The 26,103-nt window shown below is 41.1% G+C and overlaps 2 protein-coding genes across 3 annotated transcripts in view; one reads left to right on the top strand and one right to left on the bottom strand.

Annotated features, from left to right (window-relative positions):
- MED12L (mediator complex subunit 12L) overlaps positions 1 to 26,103 on the top strand; it is a 995,158-nt gene that overhangs the window by 374,061 nt on the left and 594,994 nt on the right. The gene's annotated exons all lie outside the window — the stretch shown is intronic.
- On the bottom strand, positions 1,373 to 25,529 carry GPR87 (G protein-coupled receptor 87). 2 transcript variants are annotated; one of them, XM_077290753.1, is made up of 4 exons: positions 25,255 to 25,529; positions 23,287 to 23,328; positions 12,605 to 12,711; positions 1,373 to 2,462 (listed from the first exon to the last, which is right to left on the bottom strand). In XM_077290753.1, exons 3-4 carry the CDS (start codon positions 12,693 to 12,695, stop codon positions 1,435 to 1,437), a joined length of 1,119 nt encoding a protein of 372 aa, XP_077146868.1. In that variant the 5' UTR covers positions 12,696 to 12,711; positions 23,287 to 23,328; positions 25,255 to 25,529; the 3' UTR covers positions 1,373 to 1,434. The 2 variants fall into 2 exon arrangements, with proteins under 2 accessions (XP_077146868.1, XP_077146867.1); XM_077290752.1 differs by lacking the exons at positions 23,287 to 23,328; positions 25,255 to 25,529 and adding an exon at positions 16,089 to 16,372 and having other exon boundaries at positions 1,397 to 2,462.

Here is a 26,103-nt window from a genome sequence, read left to right as displayed (position 1 = left end):
GTCTTGAAAAGCGTAGATATGTTTCTGGTTATCAGTTTGTCTCTTCAGAGAAGTCTTTGCATATTTCCCAGAGGAGCATTGCTGCTTTAAAAACTCCTCACCTTGGCATGTCAATCTCCGCAAGGAGAAACGTTACCCCTTGGATCCAGGATATATTGTTATGCTGGAAATTAGTTTCACATATTCTTTAAAAAGGTGTATACTTTAGAAATTTAGGAGGGACCCTGATAAGGTGATCATAGAATAGCGGCAAATGTTCTAAAACCAACCTGTGGTGCCTCCACAGCGAACATGATGCATTACCATGGGTTTCACCCTGGTCTCCTGATTTCCAGTGACACTTTCTAAAATATGTTTTAAGGGAATCTGTCACCAATATTTTACTACTCCATCTGAGGGCAGCATGATGTAGGGGAAAAGGCCCCGATTTCGGTGATGTATCACTTACTGGGCTCAGGGATGGATTTACATATTTCTACGCCCCAGGCCAAAGCACATAATTCTGCGCCCCTCCCCCCCAAGTTGTATTGATTCGAAAGTTGTCACGCCGTCTTAGACAAACTTCACCACCACGTGTCTCATTGAGTTGAAGTTGCCTGAGAATCCAATGTTTTTTTTTCAGGAATGTTGAGAGCTTTTTCCTCACATACAGTAAATCAAACTGTCCTCGTAGTTCAATCACGGACTTTATTAGTCATTGGACAACTTTGGAAACTCCCAAAATATCAATTTTCTGGTTTTGCACATATTTGTTCAGTTGATGTAATCTGAGCCGCACCGTTCCCCCAAAACCGTTGGCAGCTTTCTGCGTGCACTGTGCATAGGCAGAAATCTGCAAATCAGTGGTGGGGGTGGAGTTATACAAAGCTTATGAACATGGAAGATTACATGGAAGACAGCAGGTTTACTAATCCTCTAATGATTATCTCCTGCTGTTAAAACAATGATTTTATGAAAACTACAGCAGGCAGTCCAGTAAGTGACACATCACTGGAATCAGGGTCTCTTCCCATATTTTATGGTGCACAACAACCCTTTTAAATAGTAACTTTTGGCAATTGATTTACACTGTGTAAATTCAGGATCCGGGATGGGGCTTACAAGCTGCACATTACACCAGCACTGTACGTCGTATGTTGACCGGTGGCGCCTCTGCAAGCAATGTTGATGAGAAAGATGTCAACACATTTGATCATATCATAACTTGTTCCCATAGACTCTTATTGTATCTGTGGTTTTATGTAAAATCAGAGACACATGGACAAGTATTAGTCAATAGTAGGTAATGGTTACGATGTCAAGATTTGGGTGAGGCCCAACAATCTGGCCCTTTAGTGATGCCTAATACATTAACGAAACCACCGAGCAGAGTACATGAGTTTAGTATTTTATTATTATTTACATATGATGCTGCAGTAATCACACTCCTCCTTTTCATACCTCTGTATAATCACAGTATATCCGCACTTCAGATTTCTTCACACTCTGCAGGGATCTTATACTTTCACTCCTGGATCTAATGCTGGACCTGTTGAACAGTCTGTGGGAGAAGGATCTGCACATGAAGAAATAGATGATGGGATCCAAGCAGACGTTGCAGGCGGCGAGGATTAGCGTTCCCTCCTTGCAGTATAGCAGAATGGCATATACATGCTTCTCCAGGATTGTATCTAGGTGGCCGAACAGGAACGGCAGCTCACATAGATGGTAGGGCAGAAAACATGTGAAGAACACAGCCACCACTACACGGATACTTTGGTTGTGTCTTCTTGTCCGACTTGAGCAGCTGACGAAAGGTTTGCTGGATTTCTGTATGTGTCGGGATATTGAAATGTAACATGCAATAAGCACAATCATCACAGTAACAAAGATGAAGATATCAATATAAGTGATGGCTGAATGCCACTGAACCCCCAACGGGCTCTTGAGCTTTGTGCAGTCATTGACATTGTCTCTGGTTGGCTCCGCATTTGTTAGGATGACGTTTGGCAAGGCAAGCACCGACATGGTTAGCCAAACGCCTGTTGCCACCATCTTCGTGAATTTAATGCTGTACATTTTCGAACTTCCAAAAGGTTTCACCACTTTGAGATATCTGTCAATACTGATTAGTCCAAGAAACACAATACATATGTACATGCTGGTGTAGAACAAGATACTACTGTACCGGCACAGGTAGACGTTGAAATTCCACTGTGCAATCCCAGACGTCTGTATGATCTTAAAAGGGAAGGATGCCGTCATCAGGAGATCAGCACCCATGATGTTTTTCAGATACACAATGAAACTTGTTTTACTTCTGATTTGGAAGAAAATCCAGACAGCGAGCCCATTGAGCATGACACTCCCAAGGAAGATGATGAGATACACCACAGGAAAGAGGATCCTCAGTAGTTCTGCGAAATTCGTAGTGTTGTCTCCATGACTTGTGATGTTGTTGTTGAAGTCTTCTCTTATGTATTCTGTGCAAAGGGAAAGAGAAATTATTTACAAATGAAATGTTGGACACTTTACAGTCCATTACTAACACAGCTAGCTCAATGGCCCAGATTCATCAAGATTGGCAATTAACTCGCCAGTAGTGTTGAGTGATACCTTCCGATACTTGAAAGTATCGGTATCGGATAGTATCGGCCAATATCCAAAAAATATCGGATATCGCCGATACCGATACCCGATACCAATACAAGTCAATGGGACACAAGTATCGGAAGCTATCCTGGATGGTTCCCAGGGTCTGAAGGAGAGGAAACTCTCCTTCAGGCCCTGGGATCCATATTCATGTAAAAAATAAAGAATAAAAATAAAAAATATGGATATACTCACCCCTCCGGCGGACCCTGGACCTAGCGGTGTTAACCGGCAGCCTCCGTTCCTAAGAATGAGCGAGTGAAGGACCTTCGATGACGTGGCGGCTTGTGATTGGTCGCGTGACCGCTCATGTGACCGCTCACGCGACCAATCACAAGACCGCGACGTCATCGCAGGTCCTTCACTCGCTCATTCTTAGGAATGGAGGCTGCCGGTTGGAGCGGTTACAACCAGGGCGCGTCAGAGGGTGAGTATATCCCTATTTTTTATTTTTATTCTTTATTTTACACATGAATATGCATTCCGATCCCGATTCCCGATATCGCAAAAATATCAGAACTCGGTATCGGAATTCCGATACCGCAAATATCGGCTGATACCCGATACTTGCGGTATCGGAATGCTCAACACTACTCGCCAGTGTTGATGACAGGGTGTGTTGACTTCAGATGCCTTTGATTCATGAAGAGATTCATGTCTCTTCATGAACTTGGAGCATCTGAGGGATATCATGCGCCTCACCAGAAATCTTATTCCAGTCCCTTACGGAAGTAAGATCTCTGGTATAGGGAACACCATAGATCATCTTGAATTAGAGGAGCTGTGGCACCACGTCACTGCCGCTCCCTGTCCCGCCCCAGCTCAGCCCCCATTTTGCTGGCACATACCCTGGCACACGGAGTAATGGATGAGCATTAATTCTGGAGACATTGATTCCACGGTGCATCTTTTCTTTGCTACTTGTCACCTTACTATATTGGATGGGTGGCCACTATCGGTATACAGTGGGGAAAAAAGTATTTAGTCAGCTACCAATTGTGCAAGTTCTCCCACTTAAAAAGATGAGAGAGGCCTGTAATTGACATCATAGGTAGACCACAACTATGAGAGTCAAAATGAGAAAACAAATCCAGAAAATCACCTTGTCTGATCTGGCAAGGCAAAGAGCCTCTGAGGTGCCAGAACATCAGAAAACCCCCAAAAGTGAAGTCATTTTACAAACTACACATCTCAATGATTTCATCTAGGGTGCAGTGCTCATATTGGCACCACATGTGCCTCAGAGAAATTTATACCATTGGGTGGTGAAGAAAGAATAAGTACATTTTTACATCTCAAATGTTGTTTTAGCCCCAAATTGTTATAAGTGCTAAGAGGAAAAAATGGACCTCACAGTTTGTTGTCCAATATCTCCTAAGTGCGCCAATACCCTGCATGTAATTGGGAAATACTTTTAAGGCACAGTACAAAACTCTGAAGGGAAGGAGCCATATTCTAGTGCAGATTTTACTGTTATGGTTTGCAGGTGCCATGACCCACTGAGAGAGCTCCGGAGGTGCCAGACCAGCAGAACTCATAAGTAGTGTTGAGCGATACCTTCCGATATTCAAAAGTATCGGTATCGGATTGGATCGGCCGATATCCAAAACATATCGGATATCGCCGATACCGATACCCGATACCAATACAAGTCAATGGGACACAAATATCGGAAGCTAAGCTATCCTGGATGGTTCCCAGGGTCTGAAGGAGAGGAAACTCTCCTTCAGGCCCTGGGATCCATATTCATGTAAAAAATAAAGAATAAAAATAAAAAATATGGATATACTCACCCCTCCAATGGACCCTGGCTCTCACCGGTGCATGCATCTGCCTCCATTCCTAAGAATGCAGAGAGTGAAGGACCTTCGATGACGTCGCAGTCACATGAGCGGTCACGTGACCAATCACAAGACCGCGACGTCATTGCAGGTCCTACACTCACTGCATTCTTAGGAACGGAGGCAGACGCTTGCACCGGTGAGAGCCAGGGTCCGTCGGAGGGGTGAGTATATCCATATTTTTTATTTTTATTCTTTATTTTTTACATGAATATGGATCCCAGGGCCTGAAGGAGAGTCTCCTCTCCTCCAGACCCTGGGAACCATACGCACCGCACACGTCTGGGAAGTTATAGGAACTTCCGATTCCGATTTCCGATATCACAAAAATATCGGAACTCGGTATCGGAATTCCGATACAGCGAATATCGGCCGATACCCGATATTTGCAGTATCGGAATGCTCAACACTACTCATAAGTGACCCCATTTTACAAACTACACCTCTCAATTAATTAATTATGGGTGCAGTGATTATATTGGCATCACGGGTGTGTCACAGAATTTTATACCATTGGGCAGTGAAGACAAAATAATTACATTTTTGCCACAAAAATTTTGTTTTAGCCCCAGATTTTACATTTCCACACAGGGAAATTTGTAAAAATGGCACCAAAAGTTGTCATCATGTTACCAGGTCAGTGTTCCAGGAATGGGGGGAGCAGCTGTAGTAACCTTGACATTGAACAATTTATTTATTATGCTTTGCTTATATAGCGCTATGTTATTCAGCAGCGCTTTACAGACATTACCATCGCTGTCCCCATTGGGGCTCAGAATCTAAATTCCCTACCAGTATGTCTTTGGAGTGTGTGATGAAACCGGAGAACCCGGAGGAAACCCACGCAAACACGGGGAGAACATACACACTCCTTGCAGATGTTGTATTTGGTGGGATTTGATCCAAGGACCCCAGCACTGCAATGCTAACCACTGAGCCACCGTGCTGTCCTGTATTATGAAGAATATTGGATTAAATTGCTGTCAGCTGAGAACATTTTTTTAAGGGAATGCGCAATAATCTCATTCCTAGGAAACATTTTCTGACTTTAACTTTATCCATTTCATTATACGATTCTCAAAAATTTAGAAGCCAATTAACTATTCTGTTTTAGCAATGAATATATAAATGCTTATGCTTAGCTGTATACTCTATATAAATTGCTGGGGCTAAAACATAAAATTGGCTCCTATAAAGGGTATTGCATATTTAGAAGTTGCAAAATTACTGTTGCAGCATTAAAAGCGCATTATCGTGTACTAATGATTGTTTTATGACTGTTTCAAGCAGTTATTGTTTATGATATGATTCAGTGATTACAGATGACCTGTCTGTGCGATGTCAGTACCTAAACCAGGGGCTGTCTAATAACACAGTACTAAACCTGCCCCTGGTTACATAGTGAGGATAATTGTCTGCATTTGTGTTACAAACAATTGTAGAATTACTACGTAATGAAATGGAGAAGCTTTTCATCTGATTCTGTTCACTGTACAAAGCGTTTCCTGCCTGACAAGTGGCGAGCAGTGCTTAGTCCACCGGGGCTTCATTAGAGGTTTCCTACAGATTAAAACCACTTCCCTTGTAAATGTTCAAGAAAAGTACACGAGAAACAACCGACCTCTCCTGAAGCTGTCTATCGATTTATAATGATAAAACATCAGAATACAGAACATCTCATTCTACTGATGTTTCACAATTGTAAATCAATTTCAGAATATGTTGGAACTTTCTAAAGATCTATTCTTGACATATCCTTATTATTTTGGAATGATACATATAAAGCATACTTTATATAGAAACAAATGTGAAAAAAGAAGAGATGTCATACTAACTACTTAACCGTATAGTTCTATTGGTACTGCAAATAATCTGATAATAAGTCCAATACTCATATACAGGTCCTTCTCAAAAAATTAGCATATAGTGTTAAATTTCATTATTTACCATAATGTAATGATTACAATTAAACTTTCATATATTATAGATTCATTATCCACCAACTGAAATTTGTCAGGTCTTTTATTGTTTTAATACTGATGATTTTGGCCTACAACTCCTGATAACCCAAAAAACCTGTCTCAATAAATTAGCATATTTCAACCGTCCAATCAAATAAAAGTGTTTTTTAATAACAAACAAAAAAACCATCAAATAATAATGTTCAGTTATGCACTCAATACTTGGTCGGGAATCCTTTGGCAGAAATGACTGCTTCAATGCGGCGTGGCATGGAGGCAATCAGCCTGTGACACTGCTGAGATGTTATGGAGGCCCAGGATGCTTCAATAGCGGCCTTAAGCTCATCCAGAGTGTTGGGTCTTGCGTCTCTCAACTTTCTCTTCACAATATCCCACAGATTCTCTATGGGGTTCAGGTCAGGAGAGTTGGCAGGCCAATTGAGCACAGTAATACCATGGTCAGTAAACCATTTACCAGTGGTTTTGGCACTGTGAGCAGGTGCCAGGAAGCATGAAGTGCTCCAAAATCTCCTGATAGCTAGCTGCATTGACCCTGCCCTTGATGAAACACAGTGGACCAACACCAGCAGCTGACATGGCACCCCACACCATCACTGACTGTGGGTACTTGACACTGGACTTCAGGCATTTTGGCATTTCCTTCTCCCCAGTCTTCCTCCAGACTCTGGCACCTTGATTTCCGAATGACATGCAAAATTTGCTTTCATCAGAAAAAAGTACTTGGGACAACTTAGCAACAGTCCAGTGCTGCTTCTCTGTAGCCCAGGTCAGGCGCTTCTGCCGCTGTTTATGGTTCAAAAGTGGCTTTACCTGGGGAATGCGGCACCTGTAGCCCATTTCCTGCACACGCCTGTGCACGGTGGCTCTGGATGTTTCCACACCAGACTCAGTCCACTGCTTCCTCAGGTTCCCCAAGGTCTGGAATCGGTCCTTCGCCACAATCTTCCTCAGGGTCCGGTCACCTCTTCTCGTTGTACAGCGTTTTCTGCCACATTGTTTCCTTCCAACAGACTTACCATTGAGGTGCCTTGATACAGCACTCTGGGAACAGCCTATTTGTTGAGAAATTTCTTTCTGGGTCTTACCCTCTTGCTTGAGGGTGTCAATGATGGCCTTCTTGACATCTGTCAGGTTGCTAGTCTTACCCATGATGGGGGTTTTGAGTAATGAACCAGGCAGGGAGTTTTAAAAAGCCTCAGGTATCTTTTGCATGTGTTTAGAGTTAATTAGTTGATTCGGAAGATTAGGGTAATAGGTCGTTTAGAGAACCTTTTCTTGATATGCTAATTTATTGAGACAGGTTTTTTGGGTTATCAGGAGTTGTAGGCCAAAATCATCAGTATTAAAACAATAAAAGACCTGACAAATTTCAGTTGGTGGATAATGAATCTATAATATATGAAAGTTTAATTGTAATCATTACATTATGGTAAATAATGAAATTTAACACTATATGCTAATTTTTTGAGAAGGACCTGTATATCCAAAAAATAGCCCAAACAATTAATATTGGTTTGCAGAAAAAAAATGCATTATTGCGAAATGAGTTGTCTTATGGAGACAACCACTGTCCATCCACCCCAGTAAAAGATGGATGCACCAATATGAATGTATTTTTTATGACAACTGTGCAAAAATAGCCCCTGTAGTATGCTCAGATACAGTATGCAAACAAATGCTCTACAGCTTAGCAAATACAAAATAGTAACATGCAGCAACCATGTACAGTACAGAGCAAAAGTTTGGACACACCTTCTCATTTAAAGATTTTTCTGTATTTTCATGACTATGAAAATTGTAAATACACACTGAAGACATCAAAACTATGAATTAACACATGTGGAATTATATACTTAACAAAAAAGTGTGAAACAACTGAAATTATGTCTTATATTCTAGGTTCTTCAAAGTAGCCACCTTTTGCTTTGATGACTGCTTTGCACACTCTTGGCATTCTCTTGATGAGCTTCAAGAGGTAGTCACCGGAAATGCTTTTCACTTCACAGGTGTGCCCTGTCAGGTTTTATAAGTGGGATTTCTTGCCTTATAAATGGGGTTGGGACCATCAGTTGTGTTGTGCAGAAGTCAGGTGGATACACAGCAGATAGTCCTACTGAATAGACTGTTAGAATTTGTATTATGGCAAGAAAAAAGCAGCTAAGTAAAGAAAAACGAGTGGCCATCATTACTTTAAGAAATGAAGGTCAGTCAGTCCGAAAAATTGGGAAAACTTTGAAAGTGTCCCCAAGTGCAGTTGCAAAAACCATCAAGCGCTACATTGAAACTGTCTCACATGAGGACCGCCCCAGGAAAGGAAGACCAAGAGTCGCCTCTGCTTCTGAGGATAAGTTTATCCAAGTTACCAGCCTCAGAAATTGCAGGTTAATATCAGAGCAGATTAGAAACCAGGTCAATGCCACACAGAGTTCTATCAGCAGACACATCTCTACAACAACTGTTAAGAGGAGACTTTGTGCAGCAGGCCTTCATGGTAAAATAGCTGCTAGGAAACCACTGCTAAGGACAGGCAACAAGCAGAAGAGACTTGTTTGGGCTAAAGAACACAAGGAATGGACATTAGACCAGTGGAAATCTGTGCTTCGGTCTGATGAGTCCAAATTTGAGATCTTTGGTTCCAACCACCGTGTCTTTGTGCAAAGCAGAAAAGGTGAACGGATGGACTCTACATATGCCTGGTTCCCACCATGAAGCATGGAGGAGGAGGTATGATGGTGTGGGGGTGCTTTGCTGGTGACACTGTTGGGGATTTATTCAAAATTGATGGCATACTGAACCAGCATGGCAACCACAGCATCTTGCAGTGACATGCTATTGCATTCGGTTTGCGTTTAGTTGAACTATCATTTATTTTTCAATATGACAATGACCCCAAACACACCTCCAGGCTGTGTAAGGGCTATTTAACCAAGAGGAAAGTGATGGGGTGCTATGCCAGATGACCTGGCCTCCACAGTCACCAGACCTGTACCCAATCGAGATGGTTTGGGGTGAGCTGGACCGCAGATTGAAGGCAAAAGGGTCAGCAAGTGCTAAGCATCTCTGGGAACTCCTTCAAGATTGTTGGAAGACAATTTCCGGTGACTGCCTCTTGAAGCTCATCAAGAGAATTGCCAAGAGTGTGCAAAGCAGTTATCAAAGCAAAAGGTGGCTACTTTGAAGAACCTAGAATATAAGACTTATTTTCAGTTGTTTCACACTTTTCTGTTAAGTATATAATTCCACATGTGTTAATTCATAGTTTTGATGCATTCAGTGTGATTTTACAATTTTTATAGTCATGAAAATACAGAAAAATCTTTAAATGAGAAGGTGTGTCCAAGCTTTTGCTCTGACTGTACATTACCTTTCCACAAAGAGAACATTACTATTCTGGCCCCATCTATAGAAGCGATAAGTCCTCCCCCCACACACTTCACCATAATGAAATATAGCACAAAAGCCCGCCATACACAGAAGAAAATAGCTAAACCATACAATTTTGACAGCATTGTCCAATCAGCTAATGTGAATAGGGGCCTCACATTATGTCCTCCAACAGCATATTTGGAGGACATAATGACTGGGTGGTTGAAATTCTATTACCCAATGATTTTATTTGCTGGGAAGAATCCTAGAACAATTGGACTAAGCTGAACATTTCTAGGAAGGGAATAGTCGGGAGAGATAGCTGTCAGCTGAGCCAGCGTTCATCTGACAGCTATCTATAAATATGGCCTTCATTCAAGAGAGTCATCCAAGCACACAATGTGACCCCTTTCTCTTTTGTGTCTCTTTAGGCCATGTGTTGCTTTCTGACCTCCAAACCACTGCCAATTTTTCCGGTGGGCAATTTGCTCCCAACCTGTAGTCCACCATCACCATCAATCTCAATGATCAAATCTTTTCTCGCTTCCAACTCAAAGAAACTTTAGACTTAACTGTTCAGTCTTCCACAAGTTTTTCAGGCAAATGATCTAACAACATCTCCTATTCTTAATGACAACTGCTTTCTGCAGTTCACCTTTCATTTCATTTCATTTGGTGCTCACACCACACTTAACATGAGAATATAGTCTAAAGGGGTTCATATGAATTAAGGATAGCCCAAATGTCATCATTACATTTCCTTCTTACACACTGTAGCACTTCACAATGAGACACAGACAGTCTGAGAGTCTGTCCGTACACCGCAGCCCACTGTGCGTGCCGTTATTGGACCACAGGCTCGCGGACACATTGAAAGCTCTAAAGCCCCTTTTTTGGAAACTGCTTCTTCCTCTTAATCGAGTACTTTGGTAAACTCAGCACCGAGGATCTTTACCTGCCATGTGTCTTGGCCTCAATTTCTGGAAACACAGCACAATACAGTATACACAACATACATGCATGAAAAGATTAATCTCTATGATAGAACTACAGGTTTTTGTGTAAAGGGGAGCCGTATCAGGTTGACCCCATACAAGTTTTACTTTTTTCTACAATGGTGAAATAATACACTGGCAATCATGCTTCCCTGGCTGTTATCTCCTTGTCTTATGTCTGTAGAAATCTTCACTAAGATTCAGTTAATTCGAGCAAGGCTGCTTTAATGCTTTGAAATATTATCTTCTGTAAAGGAAATCACTCTGGTCATGTTGCAACCCATCTGGGCGTTCTTCTTTTACTTTACTGAAGAGTGTAGGTGGCATTTATGCTGAAGTTGGGTAATGTTGCAATACTGTCAGCTTAAATCCTATCTAATAGAAGCCAGATAAGTGTGTGCCAGGCCTGCCAACGTTGGCATTTGCATTTCTTGTATTTACCACCAGCATTTCTGTTCATAGTGTATATTTAAATGAAGATAAGAATCTTTTCATTACTTCTGCATATATTGCATCCAAGATTAATTTGCACATCATAGTATTTGCAGTAGCTGTTGTGCTTTATTATTTTTTAATTATACATTTTTTAGCATTTTGCTTACTTTTAAACATTAATATGACAATTATAATAGTCAGATAAAAGGGGCAAGCAAACACAAGTAAATCATTAAACTTAAGAAGTCTTGCCCTGGCATTGTTCACAGAATATAAGTGCCATTTACATGACTTACATTCCTTAAATGGTTGCGTTGTAACAATGTAATAATACCGGCTAACAGACAGCCTTTACTCTCTATTAAAGTGATTGTCCACTACTCGGACAACCCCTTCCCAATCAGCAGGCTTCCAGCTAGTAAAATAATAACACTTATACTCGCATCTGGTGCCGCCGTTGCTCCAGCGGTGTCGGCACTGGCTCTCAAGGGGGATCCCATCACATTATGTCCCGTGGTCCCTGCACCCAATCAGCTCTGGCTTCACTCTCCCTGATTTCAGACGAATCAGACATCAAGAGTAAGTGAGAGCCGCAATTGCATTGGAAGGAGGGGAGAGTGAAGCCAGCGCTGTTTGGGTGCAGGGATCGGGGGACATAATGCGACGCAATCCGTGAGTGCCGACACCAGAGAGGAGTATAAGTTTATTATTTTACTAGGTGAAACATTTATTTATTATTTTACTAGGTGAAACATTCTAGTTGACAAGGGGTTGTCCTAGTAGTGGACAACCCCTTTAAAAATGCATCATCATGTCAACCATGCTATTTATTCAGATTGTTTTCACTTGTAAGGGGAGTGATTAAGATTATTCCAGCATATCACAGAACTGATGTATACAACTTTAAACACATATTTTAATATACAAGCAATGTAAGGTAGCCTTTCTAGTATATTGTTATTACTATTATAAAACTTATGGCGGCAAAAAGCTGTATTGCTGAATGAATAGGGGGCTTCCTGATACACACAGAAGGTAAGTGCCCGGCAGTAGCCAGGGTATGGATTGATGCCCAGCTATCCATCCATCATTGACTGTAAAAGACATGTACATCATATTTCTTTGCAGTAGCCCTCACTACAGGAAAGCACAGTCTAAATCAGGCAATATGCAATAAATACCAGCCAAATGGAGGCTAAAAAGCACACATTGGGCATCCCCATAGTTTTCCCTCCCTCTGGTGAATCGGGGGCTATGGGAACATTACAGTATATGTATGCAGTAGGCTAATGGCACAGACGCAGTGTGTACTTAGCCTTAGAGCCATCTAGCTTAGCTGAGATACTAGTTGTACCTGGTGATTTAACATGCGGAGTAACATCCATATCTGTGCTTGCAGTGTTCCAGGATACACCAGAAGCATTTAATCCTCTTGATAACATCATTTGCCTTCCATCAGCTCTAGGGTAAAATGTATTAATAACAGTTAGTCTGGAACAGCACATGTTATGAGCTTATGTTAGTATACTAGCAAAGTGTATTATCAGTATTTCTCTCAACGCAATAACAATTTGGGTAATTAAGGAGAACAGCAGTAGGGAATTAAATTTCATCTTGGCAGCGCTGGTACCATAAGCAAATTATAGACATCGTGCCATTATTCTCTGAAGGTAGAGTAGTGTCATGATGCCTTGTTACAATAATCTTTTTATTCTCTCCCTTCAGATACTTTCATTGCCATGTGTTAAGGGTTTTTGGGGACTATTTTATTTTTGTTACTATAGGCTTAAGAACTGGCAGGCAGGTAGTTGCGGGCTGGCAGGTACTTTGCCTGTTCTACCCAGCACCAGCTCAGAACAGTCATGGAACAGTCATGGAACACTCCTGTCGGTGCATCTGTTGCTTCATAACAGGTCTTCTGGACTGCTCTGTCGATGGGGCATGACTGTTGACATCATGCTGATTAACAGCCGGTTTCCTACAGTTAGGCGGTAGACAGCCAGCTGTCAGTCAGCATGACATCTGCAGTCACACCCTGTCAACAGAGCAGAGCAGAAGAGAAGCCGCCGCTCTGTCGACATGATGTCAGCTGAAAGGTATGTAATCAGAGTGGGAGCAGTATGTGACTGAGGCAGAGATCAGGGCCGAGCACAACAGACAGGTAGTTAGCAACTATCATCCTGTAAGTTCTTAGGGTACGGTAAAAGAAACCCTAAAACTGTCTTCTTTCAAAAACTTGCTTTTTAGGTGAAAAAAAATAAAGATGTGTGGACATAGCATGGATATTCCTGTAAAACAATATTTGCTGATAGGTAGCACATTGGTGTGCATTTTCCATCTGGATTTGCATCTGAAAAATATGGAGAAAAGCTATTTCAAAAATCTTATTCATACAATGAGGATGAATATATCTGTGTATAATTTCACCTGTGATTTCAATCTTTGCAAAGCACAGGGTGAAGATCACAGAAAAAGCTATTGAAAATCACACGGTCAGTTCCTTGAAAAAGTATTTATTCCCCATGAACTTATCAATTTTTTTTCACATTACACTCACAAATGTAAATGTATGTTATTGGGTTTTTTTTGTGATATACCAACACAAAGTAGCAAGTATTTTTTGGTTTTATAATTATTTTAAAAATATAAATCTGAAATTTGGGCAGTGAATTTGTATTCAGCTTCATGTAGTCTGATACTCCTAAATAAATTGGAAAGTTTCCAATTGCCTCCAGAAGTCACATAATTAATAAATTTAATCCATCCATGTATAATTTATTATCAGTATAACTACAGCTGTTCTGTGAAGGTTTGTTTGAGAACATTATGGATCAAACAGCATCATTAAAACTAAGGAACACGCCAGACAGGCCAAGGATAAAGTTGTAAACAAGAGTAAAGCAGGGTTAGGTTATAAAAAAAAAAATATAGCCGAAGCTCTGAACAACTCACAGAGCACTAATCAATTCAGCATCCAAAAATGGAAGGAGTATGGCACAACTGTAAACCTACCAAGACATGGCCGTCTACCTGTACCGACTTCCCAAGCAAAGAGAACACTATTAGTCGTATATTCCACAAACCTAGCCTTTATGGAAGAGTGACAAGAAGAAAGCCATTTAGTAAAGCATATGAAGTCCTGTTTGCAGGGAACCTGATCAGAGTTGATGGGAAGAGGGGTGGTGCTAAAAACAAAGCAATCCTGGAGAAAAGCCTGTTAGAAGCTCCAACAGACTTGAGCCTGAGGCGTATGTTCACCTTCCAGCAGGACAACGACCCTATAAATACTGGCAGAGCTACAGTGGAATAGTTTAGATCAAATCATATCCATGTGTGTGAATGGCCCAATCACAGTCCAGACCTAAATCCCTTTAAAGGTACCTTCACACGAAACGACTTTGTAACGATATCGCTAGCGTTCCGTGACGTTGCAGCGTCCTCGCTAGCGATATCGTTTAGTTTGACACGAAGCAGCGATCAGGATCCTGCTGTGATGTCGCTGGTCGCTGAATAAAGTCCAGAACTTTATTTGGTCGTCCGATCGCCGTGTATCGTTGTGTTTGAAAGCAAAAGCAACGATGCCAGCGATATTTTACACTGGTAACCAGGGTAAACATCGGGTTACCAAGCGCAGGGCCGCGCTTAGTAACCCGATGTTTACCCTGGTTACCAGCGTAAAAGTAAAAAAAACAAACAGTACATGCTCACCTGCGCGTCCCCCAGCGTCTGCTTCCTGACACTGACTGAGCGCCGACCCTAAAGTGAAAGTGAAAGCACAGCGGTGACGTCACCGCTGTGCTGTTAGGGCCGGCGCTCAGTCAGTGTCAGGAAGCAGACGCTGGGGGACGCGCAGGTGAGCATGTACTGTTTGTTTTTTTTTACTTTTACGCTGGTAAGAAGGGTAAACATCGGGTTACTAAGCGCGGCCCTGCGCTTAGTAACCCGATGTTTACCCTGGTTACCTGGGGACCTCGGCATCGTTGGTCGCTGGAGAGCGGTCTGTGTGACAGCTCCCCAGCGATCAAACAGCGACGCTGCAGCGATCGGCATCGTTGTCGCTATCGCTGCAGCGTCGCTTCGTGTGAAGGTACCTTAAGAATCTGTGGCAAGACTTGAAAATTGCTGATCAGATACCTCCATCCAATCTTAGCTAGGGCTAGTTTGAAAAGAAGAATGGGCAAACATTTCCGCCACTAGATGTGCAAAGCTCATAGAGACAGACCCCAAAAGATCTGCAGCAGTAATTGTAGTGAAATGTGGTTCTATAAAGTATTGACTTAGGGGGGCTGAATACAAATACAGGTCACAATTTTCAGATTTATATTTTTAAAATAGTTAGAAAACAGTGTTTCATTTCTTTTACACTTCAGAAATACTTGCAACTTTGTGTTAGTATATCACAAAAAATCCCAATAAAATACATTTAAGTTTGTGGGTATAACCTGACAAAATGTGGAAAAGTTCATGTGGTATAATTTCTTTTTCAAGGCACTGTACTCCTGACCAGACCTGACTGATAACTTATTGTCCGCTAAAATAAATGCAGATATTCTAACTTGATTTACTTTGTGTATCAAAATTATTATTCAAGTATATGGTTCTGTGCCACAAAAATGATTATTGTTTCTCAGATGCATCTATGTGTCAGCCAAGTGCAGACTTTTTTTCATTGAGTGATTGATGGGAGAATTGAATTTTTGTTTTTGATAAGAGAATAACAACTGACACATGGATTGCAAAACCCGGACACTGACCAAAAAGTTAAAGGGGTGTTCCCATCTGCAAGATCCTACTCCAATACAGTATGTTCTAGGTGTAATAGTAATATTAGCAAATACCTCCAATTAGAAATGTAGTTTTTCTGATTTAAATTAGATTATTATGGCATCTGAAACAGATTACGTCTGTCTCTGTCCATCGTTGCTCGAGCATCCTCATATCTGGCAGCCATCCAATATCCCTGAGGGTCTGACTTGCAGACCACCCTAACACTATGTCTCTTTCCTCATGTGCAGGCACTGCAGGACCTTAGTCATCCATGGTTACCACCACTGATATAGAGACGATATAGTGACAGTTAGCTTCGAGTGGTCGTAACCATGGATACCTAAGGTCCTGCAGTGCCTGCTCATGAGGAAAGAGATAGCAAATCAGAAAAAACTATATCACATTTCTAATTGGAGGTATTTGCTAATATTATTATTGTTACACCTACTACATATTGGGATAGGATCTTGAAGATAGGAATGCCCCTTTAAGCATGCTAAAAAAAAGTTTTGTTTTGTTTTTTTTACATATGAAATAAAAAAGAACCTGTGAATTAGTCTTTAGTGGAACATATAAATATATATATCTAAAATAAAAGTAAATATGACAATAAAGTAACTGCTGCAGATATTATCTGGTGATTCAGGACTACTGTGGGATGAGACTTTAATTCTCTTTTATCATATATACATCTGCATAATGAGTATACGATGCAAGGGAAGATGGATTTGTAAGTGACTCAGTTATTATCAGTCAGATGTTCCCTTACATTTTAATGCTATATATAATTTATCCTGGCATTAAAATATCAATAAAGATCCTTCCAAATGCTGTATAAACCTTAGGTCAGTGCTGGGTTGTCAGAATTAGATTGTTACAGCAGTCACTGCCTCAATTCCTGTAAAGCATTTGTGTTAGTGTATATTCACACATGGCAGACTTGTTGCTGGAGTTCTGGACATCTGATACGCTAGGGTCATACAACTGTATTTTCTCCCATCTCCTAAAATCGGTCCAATTACACTCTTATCAGAAAGTGTGATCAGACAGTGATCAGAAAGTGGGATCAGAGAGTGATCAGAGAGTGGGGTCAGAGAGTGGGATCAAAGTGTGTATTTGGAGTACATGATTAAAGAGTGTGTGATTAGAGTGTGTGATTATGTGTGTGTAATCAGATAGTGGTCAGAGAGTGTGATCAGATAGTGATCAGAGAGTGTAATCAGATAGTAATCAGAGAGTGTGATCAGAAAGTGTAATCAGATAGTGATCAGAGAGTGTGATCAGAAAGTGTAATCAGATAGTGATCAGAGAGTGTGATCAGAAAGTGTAATCAGAGAGGGTGATCAGAGAGTGTCATCAGAGAGTGTAATCAGATAGTAATCAAAGAGTGTGATCAGAAAGTGTAATCAGATAGTGATCAGAGAGTATGATCAGAAAATAAGAGAGTGTGATCAGAGATTGTAATCAGATAGTGATCATAGAGTGTGATAAGATAGTGTAATCAGATAGTGGTCAGAGAGTGTGATCAGAGAGTGTAATCAGAAAGTGATCAGAAACTGTAATCAAATAGTGATCAGAGAGTGTGATAAGATAGTGTAATCAGAAAGTGATCAGAGAGAGTAATCAGATAGTGGTCAGAGTGTAATCAGAAAGTGATCAGAAAGTGTAATCAGATACTGATCAGAGAGTGTGATCAGAAAGTGTAATCAGATAGTGATCAGAGAGTGTGATCAGAAAATGATAAGAGTGTGATCAGAGATTGTAATCAGATAGTAATCAAACAGTGTGATCAGAAAGTGTAATCAGATAGTGATCAGAGAGTATGATCAGAAAATGATAAGAGAGTGTGATCACAGATTGTAATCAGATAGTGATCAGAGAGTGTGATCAGAAAGTGTAATCAGATAGTGATCAGAGAGTGTGATAAGATAGTGTAATCAGATAGTGATCAGAGAGTGTGATCAGAGATTGTAATCAGATAGTGATCAGAGAGTGTGATCAGAAAGTGTAATCAGATAGTGATCAGAGTGTAATCAGAGTGTGATCACGTTGTGTAATCAGAGAGTGTAATCAGAAAGTGATCAGAGAGTGTAATCAGATAGTGATCAGAGAGTGTGATCAGAGAGTGTAATCAGAAAGTGATCAGAAAGTGTAATCAGATAGTGATCAGAGAGTGTGATCAGAAAGTGTAATTAGATAGTGATCAGAGAGTGTGATCAGAAAATGATAAGAGAGTGTGATCAGAGAGTGTAATCAGATAGTAATCAAAGAATGTGATCAGAAAGTGTAATCAGATAGTGATCAGAGAGTGTGATCAGAAAGTGTAATCAGATAGTGATCAGAGAGTGTGATCAGAAAGTGTAATCAGATAGTGATCAGAGAGCATGATCAGAAAATGATAAGAGAGTGTGATCAGAGATTGTAATTAGATAGTGATCAGAGAGTGTGATCAGAAAATGATGAGAGAGTGTGATCAGAGATTGTAATCAGATAGTGATCAGAGAGTGTGATCAGAGAGTGTAATCAGATAGTAATCAAAGAGTGTGATCAGAAAGTGTAGTCAGATAGTGATCAGAGAGTGATAAGATAGTGTAATCAGAAAGTGATCAGAAAGTGTAATCAGATAGTGATCAGAGAGTGTGATAAGATAGTGTAATCAGAAAGTGATCAGAAAGTGTAATCAGATAGTGATCAGAGAGTGTAATCAGAAAGTGATCAGAAAGTGTAATCAGATAGTGATCAGAGAGTGTGATCAGAAAGTGTAATCAGATAGTGATCAGAGTGTGATCAGAAAATGATAAGTGTTATGATCCTTAGTGGCTGAGGATCACAGAATGAACGAGCTAAGTTACTGAACATAGAACAATGCTGTTTTCCATTCATCCCCCTGCTTAATACGCACAAGGTTATACGCACCACGAAGATCTATCTTGGTGAACCAACTGGACCCCTTAATCCGAGCAAACAGATCAGATAATAATGGCAAAGGATACTGAAATTTAACCGTGATTTTATTTAGAAGACGATAATCAATACAAGGTCTCAGAGAGCCATCCTTCTTGGCCACAAAAAAGAATCCTGCACCAAGAGGGGAGGAGGACGGGCGAATATGTCCCTTCTCTAAAGACTCCTTTATATAACTCCGCATCGCGGCATGTTCTGGTACAGACAAATTAAAAAGTCGTCCCTTAGGGAACTTACTACCAGGAATCAAATTTCACAACAGGAGGAAAAAAAGAGGAAAAAACCTCCACTATTCTAGAAAAAACACAGAAAAACAGGCAAAGGTGCTTACCTGTCTAGGCCTCAAATCAAATGCACTCTCATGGTCATGGCCCTGATGGCTTTGTAAGTTGTGGCCTCTGTTCATACAGGACGCATTACAGTTAGCACTGGTCAGCCCGCCACATGGCGTTACTAATAGGCTAGGATCCAGTTGCTGTGCATACTCTGTGTGAACATTGCTGCAGATTATTATTTGCACTGGTGTGCCCAGCGGCCAATCCCTGACTGTAGGCTGGCTGTCTCATTTGGTAATACCACACCTGTGCAGTCGCCATCTTTACTTGGGGCCCACTGCACCATGAGAGTGCATTTGATTTGAGGCCTAGACAGGTAAGCACCTTTGCCTGTTTTTCTGTGTTTTTTTCAGGAATCAAATTTATAGCACAATCACAATCCCTGTGAGGAGGCAGGGCACCGGATCTGGGCTCATCAAATACATCCTGGTAGTCCGACAAAAACTCAGGGACCTCAGAAGGAGTGGAAGAAGCAATTGACACCAAAGGAGTATCGCCATGAATCCCCTGGCAACCCCAACTTGAAACAGACATAGCTTTCCAATCCAGTACTGGATTATGGGCCTGCAACCATGGCAGACCCAAAACGACAACATCATGCAAATTATGCAGCACAAGAAAGCGAATCACCTCCTGATGTACAGGAGTCATGCACATGGTCACTTGAGTCCAATACTGAGGCTTATTCTCAGCCAATGGTGTAGGATCAATTCCCCTTAGTGGAATAGGGAATTCTAAAGGCTCCAGGACAAACCCACAGCGCCTGGCAAACGACAAATCCATCAGGTTCAGGGCAGCACCTGAATCCACAAAAGCCATAACCGAGTAGGATGACAGAGAACAAATTAAAGTAACAGACAAAATGAATTTAGGCTGTATAGTACCAACGGTGACAGTTTTAGCAATTTTTTTTAAGCGCTTAGAGCATGCTGAGATAACATGAGTTGAATCACCACAGTAAAAGCACAACCGATTTTGACGTCTATGATTTTGCCGCTCAATTCTGGTCAGAATTCGGTCACATTGCATAGACTCAGGTCTCTGTTCAGAAAACACCGCCAGATGGTGCGCAGATTTGCGCTCCCGCAAACGCCGATCAATCTGAATGGCCAAAGCCATTGAGTCATTCAGACTTGCAGGCGTGGGGAACCCCACCATAACATTCTTAATGGCTTCAGAAAGACCTTCTCTGAAATTTGCAGCCAGGGCACACTCATTCCATTGAGTAAGCACCGACAATTTCCGAAATTTTTGACAATACACCTCCGCTTCATCCTGGCCCTGAGAGCCAGCAAGGCCTTTTCTGCCTGGTTCTCAAGATTAGGTTCCTCATAAAGCAATCCAAGCGCCAGAAAAAACGCATCCACATTCAGCAATGCAGGATCTCCTGGCGCCAGGGAGAAAGCCCAATCTTGAGGGTCGCCACGTAACAGGGAGATAACAATTCTAACTTGCTGAGCGGAATCACCAGAGGAACGAGGTCTTAAAGAAAGAAATAATTTACAATTATTCTTAAAATTCAGAAACCTAGATCTATCTCCAGAAAACAACTCAGGAATAGGTACTTTTGGCTCAGACATAGGACTGTGAACAACAAAATCCTGAATGCTTTGCACCCTTGCAGCAAGCTGATCCACACTAGAAGTCAGACTCTGAATATCCATGTCTGCAGCTGAACTCAAAGCCACCCAGAGATTAAGGGGATGAGAGAAGCTGGACAGACTGCAGCAAAGGGAGAGGAAAAAAAAAAAATTGTACTCAGGGCTTCTCTTATCCCACTCCTGCGATGCATTAAACACTTTTTGGCCTGCTGTACTGTTATGATCCTTAGTGGCTGAGGATCACAGAATGAACGAGCTAAGTTACTGAACATAGAACAAGCTCTAGGGAGGTGGTAACTGGACTGACCGCAAAACCTGATCCTAACCAAACACACTAAAGGTAGCCGGTGAACGTGCCTAAATTCCTGGACGTCTCGACGCAGCCTGAGAAACTTGCTACCCCTATTGAGAAAGTAAGACCTCACTTGCCTCAGAGAAATGACCCCAAAGATATAGGAAGCCCCCAACAAATAATAACGGTGAGGTAATGGGAAAATACAAAACGAAAATGAAAACAGATTCAGCAAATGAGGCCCACTAATACTAGATAGCAGAAGACAGGCAGGGAACTGTGCGGTCAGTAAAAAACCCTATTCAAAATATCCACGCTGAGAATTCAAGAACCCCCACACCAACTAACGGTGTGAGGGAAGAAACTCAGCCCCCTAGAGCTACCAGCAAGCTAGGAAATCACATATTAGCAAGCTGGACAAGGACAAATAAATAACCAAGAAACATATTGAACACTGATGAGCAAAAAATAACCAAACAGAAAACTTAGCTTCTCTTGAAGAGACTGATAGCAAAGGAATACAGGAGAGATCAAAATAGCACTGAATACATCGACAGCAGGCAACAACTGATAGTCCAGGTGAGCTAAATAGGAAACCAGCTAACAGATAACGAGACAGCTGATCCGGCCTCAGACTTGCAGAATGACACAAAGAGCCACCAGAGGGAGCCCAAAGACAGCACTCACACAGTACCACTTGTGACCACAAGAGGGAGCCCAAAAACAGAGTTCACAACAGATAAGAGAGTGTGATCAGAGATTGTAATCAGATAGTGATCAGAGTGTAATCAGAGTGTGATCACGTTGTGTAATCAGAGAGTGTAATCAGAAAGTGATCAGAGAGTGTAATCAGATAGTGGTCAGAGAGTGTGATCAGAGAGTGTAATCAGAAAGTGATCAGATAGTGATCAGAGAGTGTGATCAGAGAGTGTAATCAGAAAGTGATCAGAAAGTGTAATCAGATAGTGATCAGAGAGTGTGATCAGAGATTGTAATCAGATACTGATCAGAGAGTGATCAGAGAGTGTAATCAGATAGTAATCAAAGAGTGTGATCAGAAAGTGTAATCAGATAGTGATCAGAGAGCATGATCAGAAAATGATAAGAGAGTGTGATCAGAGATTGTAATCAGATAGTGATCAGAGAGTGTGATCAGAAAGTGTAATCAGATAGTGATCAGAGAGTGTGATAAGATAGTGTAATCAGAAAGTGATCAGAAAGTGTAATCAGATAGTGATCAGAGAGTGTAATCAGAAAGTGATCAGAAAGTGTAATCAGATAGTGATCAGAGAGTGTAATCAGAAAGTGATCAGAAAGTGTAATCAGATAGTGATCAGAGAGTGTGATCAGAAAATGATAAGAGAGTGTGATCAGAGATTGTAATCAGATAGTGATCAGAGAGTGTGATCAGAGAGTGTAATCAGATAGTGATCAGAGAGTGTAATCAGATAGTGATCAGAGTGTAATCAGAGTGTAATCAGTGTGATCACGTTGTGTAATCAGAGAGTGTAATCAGAAAGTGATCAGAGAATGTGATCAGAGAGTGTAACAGATAGTGATCAGAGTGTGCAATCGGAGAGCGTGGTCAGAGAGTGTATGATCTGAGTGTGATCCAATTTTTTTCAAATGAGAAGATGGTAATAACAATTTCTCCATCTTCTCCATTCTGTAAGTCCATGAAAATCAGACCGTGTTCAGATGTCATTTGAGTGCAGTCCGATTATTTCCACAGACTCCTTGATTTGCATGGCCGAGGGCGATCTATATATCGCATGCAATATCGTACATGTGCGCAGCCCCATAGAATAACATTGGTCTGAGTGTGATCCGATGTTTGGTCGGATCGTACTGGAATGGAAAATATGGTTGTTTGCTCGAGCCCTACACATTACAGAGATCCATGCACACGCTGCAGAATCTGCCCCATTCAGATGAAATCAGTTGAAGAATCTCCTGCAGCGACTGAGCAGTGACTAGATTGTATACAAATCTCACATACAGTGCTGATTTCTAATGTGTCCCTAGCTTTATAATATTCACAATGTATCAGTGAGTAATATAATAAAGAAAAACTTACCTTCTGCATGGAGATGCCTCAAAGCTCAGTCTGCAGCAGCATCTAATATGTGAGAACACTGTGTTTACAAGAGGTAGCACAATTACAGGCATAGAAATCAAGCAGAGCACATCTATAGCTGTTTGTACATCTTTTGTGTTCCCAACAAGTCTAAAGTTGCAGGTTTGAACATGAAGGCAACAGGATACGTCTGAACTACATGCTGAGCCATGAGATGGTATAAGAGGGTTATTTTCATGAGTAGAAACATAAAGGTAAATAGCTGATATGTGCTGCGATATAAAAGCATGAGGTCATGAAAATATTCAGCTATTACAGTCAGCGAGAAAACATCAGACATTCAGTCTATGCTGCGGAGGCATTAATGATGACAAGGCTTGTCTGGCTGCAAGACCGGACAATACAAAATGATCTATAATCATCGAATCCATGAGAACTGCTGAATGTGACAAGTGAGACCCTAAAGGGGAAGCCTACGACCGATATTTATACCTGACTATCCCCATCAGTCCAGGAATGAATGTGGTGTGACCACTGCTCTATTCAAATAGGGGACATGGGACCGCCTGAGTAGCCAACCATCCATAAACTCCAGGACAGGCTGTAAAAATAGGACACGTTGTTGCCGTCTGTAAAAAAAAAAATTAAGGCGTCCCTGATTTTTTTGAAGCTGATGAAACTTTTACAGATTATTTTGGCATTAATTATCATAATTTGTGAATGCAGCTGATGTCTCATATTAGAGTTATGGGGTGTAAACGTGGGTCACTTATATTCATAACGACTTTTTATAGTTTTGTAATGTGTCAAGTTGGCAACCCTGGGGACCCCTATTCTTACAAGCATTGGGTGACCCAGTGATCATACATATCCTGTGGGTAGGCGATAAATATTGTTTGTTGCCAGCCTCTTTTATATTCCACAGGTTTTCTTGGCATTTCTCTCCAGCAGGTATACTAGCCCAATGCTGGTCTTTGTAGCCTGATCACAGCCTGGAGCCACCAGCTTTCTGATCATAGACCATCCCAATTTATACACATTTCCAAAACCCATTTGTGAAGCATTAAACACATTGCACTATGCATTTTTCCGTTGAACAAAGTTCATGCACATGGCTTATTCGTCATGACTTCCGAGTTGTATTAGGGCCACGATAGGTGTCTCTGGAGCTCTTCTGTAGCACAGAATTTATCTGAATTTCTAGAGGAACATGGTTTCAAATACAAAAGAAAAAACCCTGTTTTTAAATCCTGCATTAATGATCATACTTCTATGGGAGAATGCCCCTAATGTCCCACTACATTGAGTACGATCAGAGCTACAGGGTACAGATGTTCGGGGCTCCACGTGCTGCTTTTCACCTCCTGCTCATTGCTCTGCAGCGTGTTTGAGGTGTACATGTTGCTATAATAGCAAAGCAGTAGGGTTCAGCGACTATGCCATTGTACATGTCAGTGTGGCTAGCCCTATGGGTGGACAGAACAGAAGCATAAAAATGTTACTAAAGAGTAAAATATCTTACAGCATGTATAGATCTTGTATCAGATATTGCATAGCAGCATGGGACATTATTGGGGTGCTAAGATTAGATATACTGTAGGACACACTGGGCCAAGGATGCCCCAATCATGCTATGATATAACAGATATTTTCTAATAAATGAAAATACTAGAACATACAGAAGGTAAATAATAGAAAAATATATATTTAGCTATCAGTTCACAATTAAAGCGATCAGTTAGTAGTTCTCAGGTGACCGTAAAAATTGTACAAAGATCAGACTGCAGTGCTCGGACTGGTGACGGCTCTCTTCACCACAGTGTGATAGTGCTGTTACTCACAGATCGGGAGAGCCGTTGCGAGTACGAGCACTGCGATCCGATCTCAATCCAATTTCTATGGCCGTCTAAGCAGTTAATATTCTAATATGTGAGAAATTATCAGAAACTACAGAACACAAAATCTTACCTTGCTACGAAGAGCACATGCTTGATCGCTCTATGAAGGGGGAACCTGGTGTAGAAACCTCTGATCCTGTATCCAAGCCCATAATGTCAGTTGATGGCATTTGATTAAAAGAGGAAAATCCTTAACATCTGAAGCAGAACTGAGCACATAAGATTAAACCACCCTGGGCACCTGCTGGGAGAGTCTAAAATCTTTTTTATCCATAAAGAACCTGCATCTCTCATTAATGACAATGACTCACTGGGAAGTGTAAAGGAGACCTACAAATTAATAGCTTGTTCAAGTCTGAACTTCTCCTCTTAAACTAAACAGCCTCTAGAAAGGTGTGTTTGTCATTTAATGGATCATGGGGCGGATGTGTGTGGAATAATGGACTCAGGATCATTTATTGAAAAATTTTGTAATTCGTCATTACTTTTACTTCTTTTCAAATCCTTCTGAAAACCAACATTAGGTCATTATCTTCTGCAAACTTGTAGTACACATCATTGGCAGTTAACTTGAAGTTTCACATGTGGTTATCCCGAAAATTCATTTCTGTTAAATCTTGATTATATTAATTTAAGTGCTGTTTGTTCAACCAACTTGGGATACATTTGGTAGATACATTTGCACGCCTCAAATTGAAACTGCAACACCAAGGATGAAAATTTTTGGAATTATGTAAATCCCAGGATCAATAGACATGTTAATTGTCATCTCCCACGACTTGGGAATTGTATTGTACTGTATTGTTGCTGTTGTGTTGCTATGCAATAAGGTTTACCTTTTAGAAGTTTGTCCAGTCTCTCTACCTGTCTGCTGCCCTAGCTCTGATGCAAGTAACTCCTCCCTTCTTCCTCATTCTGA

The sequence above is a fragment of the Ranitomeya variabilis genome, chromosome 2 (genome assembly GCF_051348905.1).
Source record: "Ranitomeya variabilis isolate aRanVar5 chromosome 2, aRanVar5.hap1, whole genome shotgun sequence".
Taxonomy (NCBI): domain Eukaryota; kingdom Metazoa; phylum Chordata; class Amphibia; order Anura; family Dendrobatidae; genus Ranitomeya; species Ranitomeya variabilis.
Note: the sequence above shows the minus strand (reverse complement) of the source record. Positions and strands in the feature narration are given on the sequence as shown.

Excerpts from the sequence above, each read along its gene's own strand:
- GPR87 (XM_077290753.1), bottom strand. The coding sequence starts at position 12,695 with ATGATGTTATCAAGAGGATTAAATGCTTCTGGTGTATCCTGGAACACT. Across the intron at positions 2,463-12,604 it reads TCCGCATGTTAAATCACCAG|AATACATAAGAGAAGACTTC; the intron begins GTACAACTAGTA and ends CCCTTTGCACAG.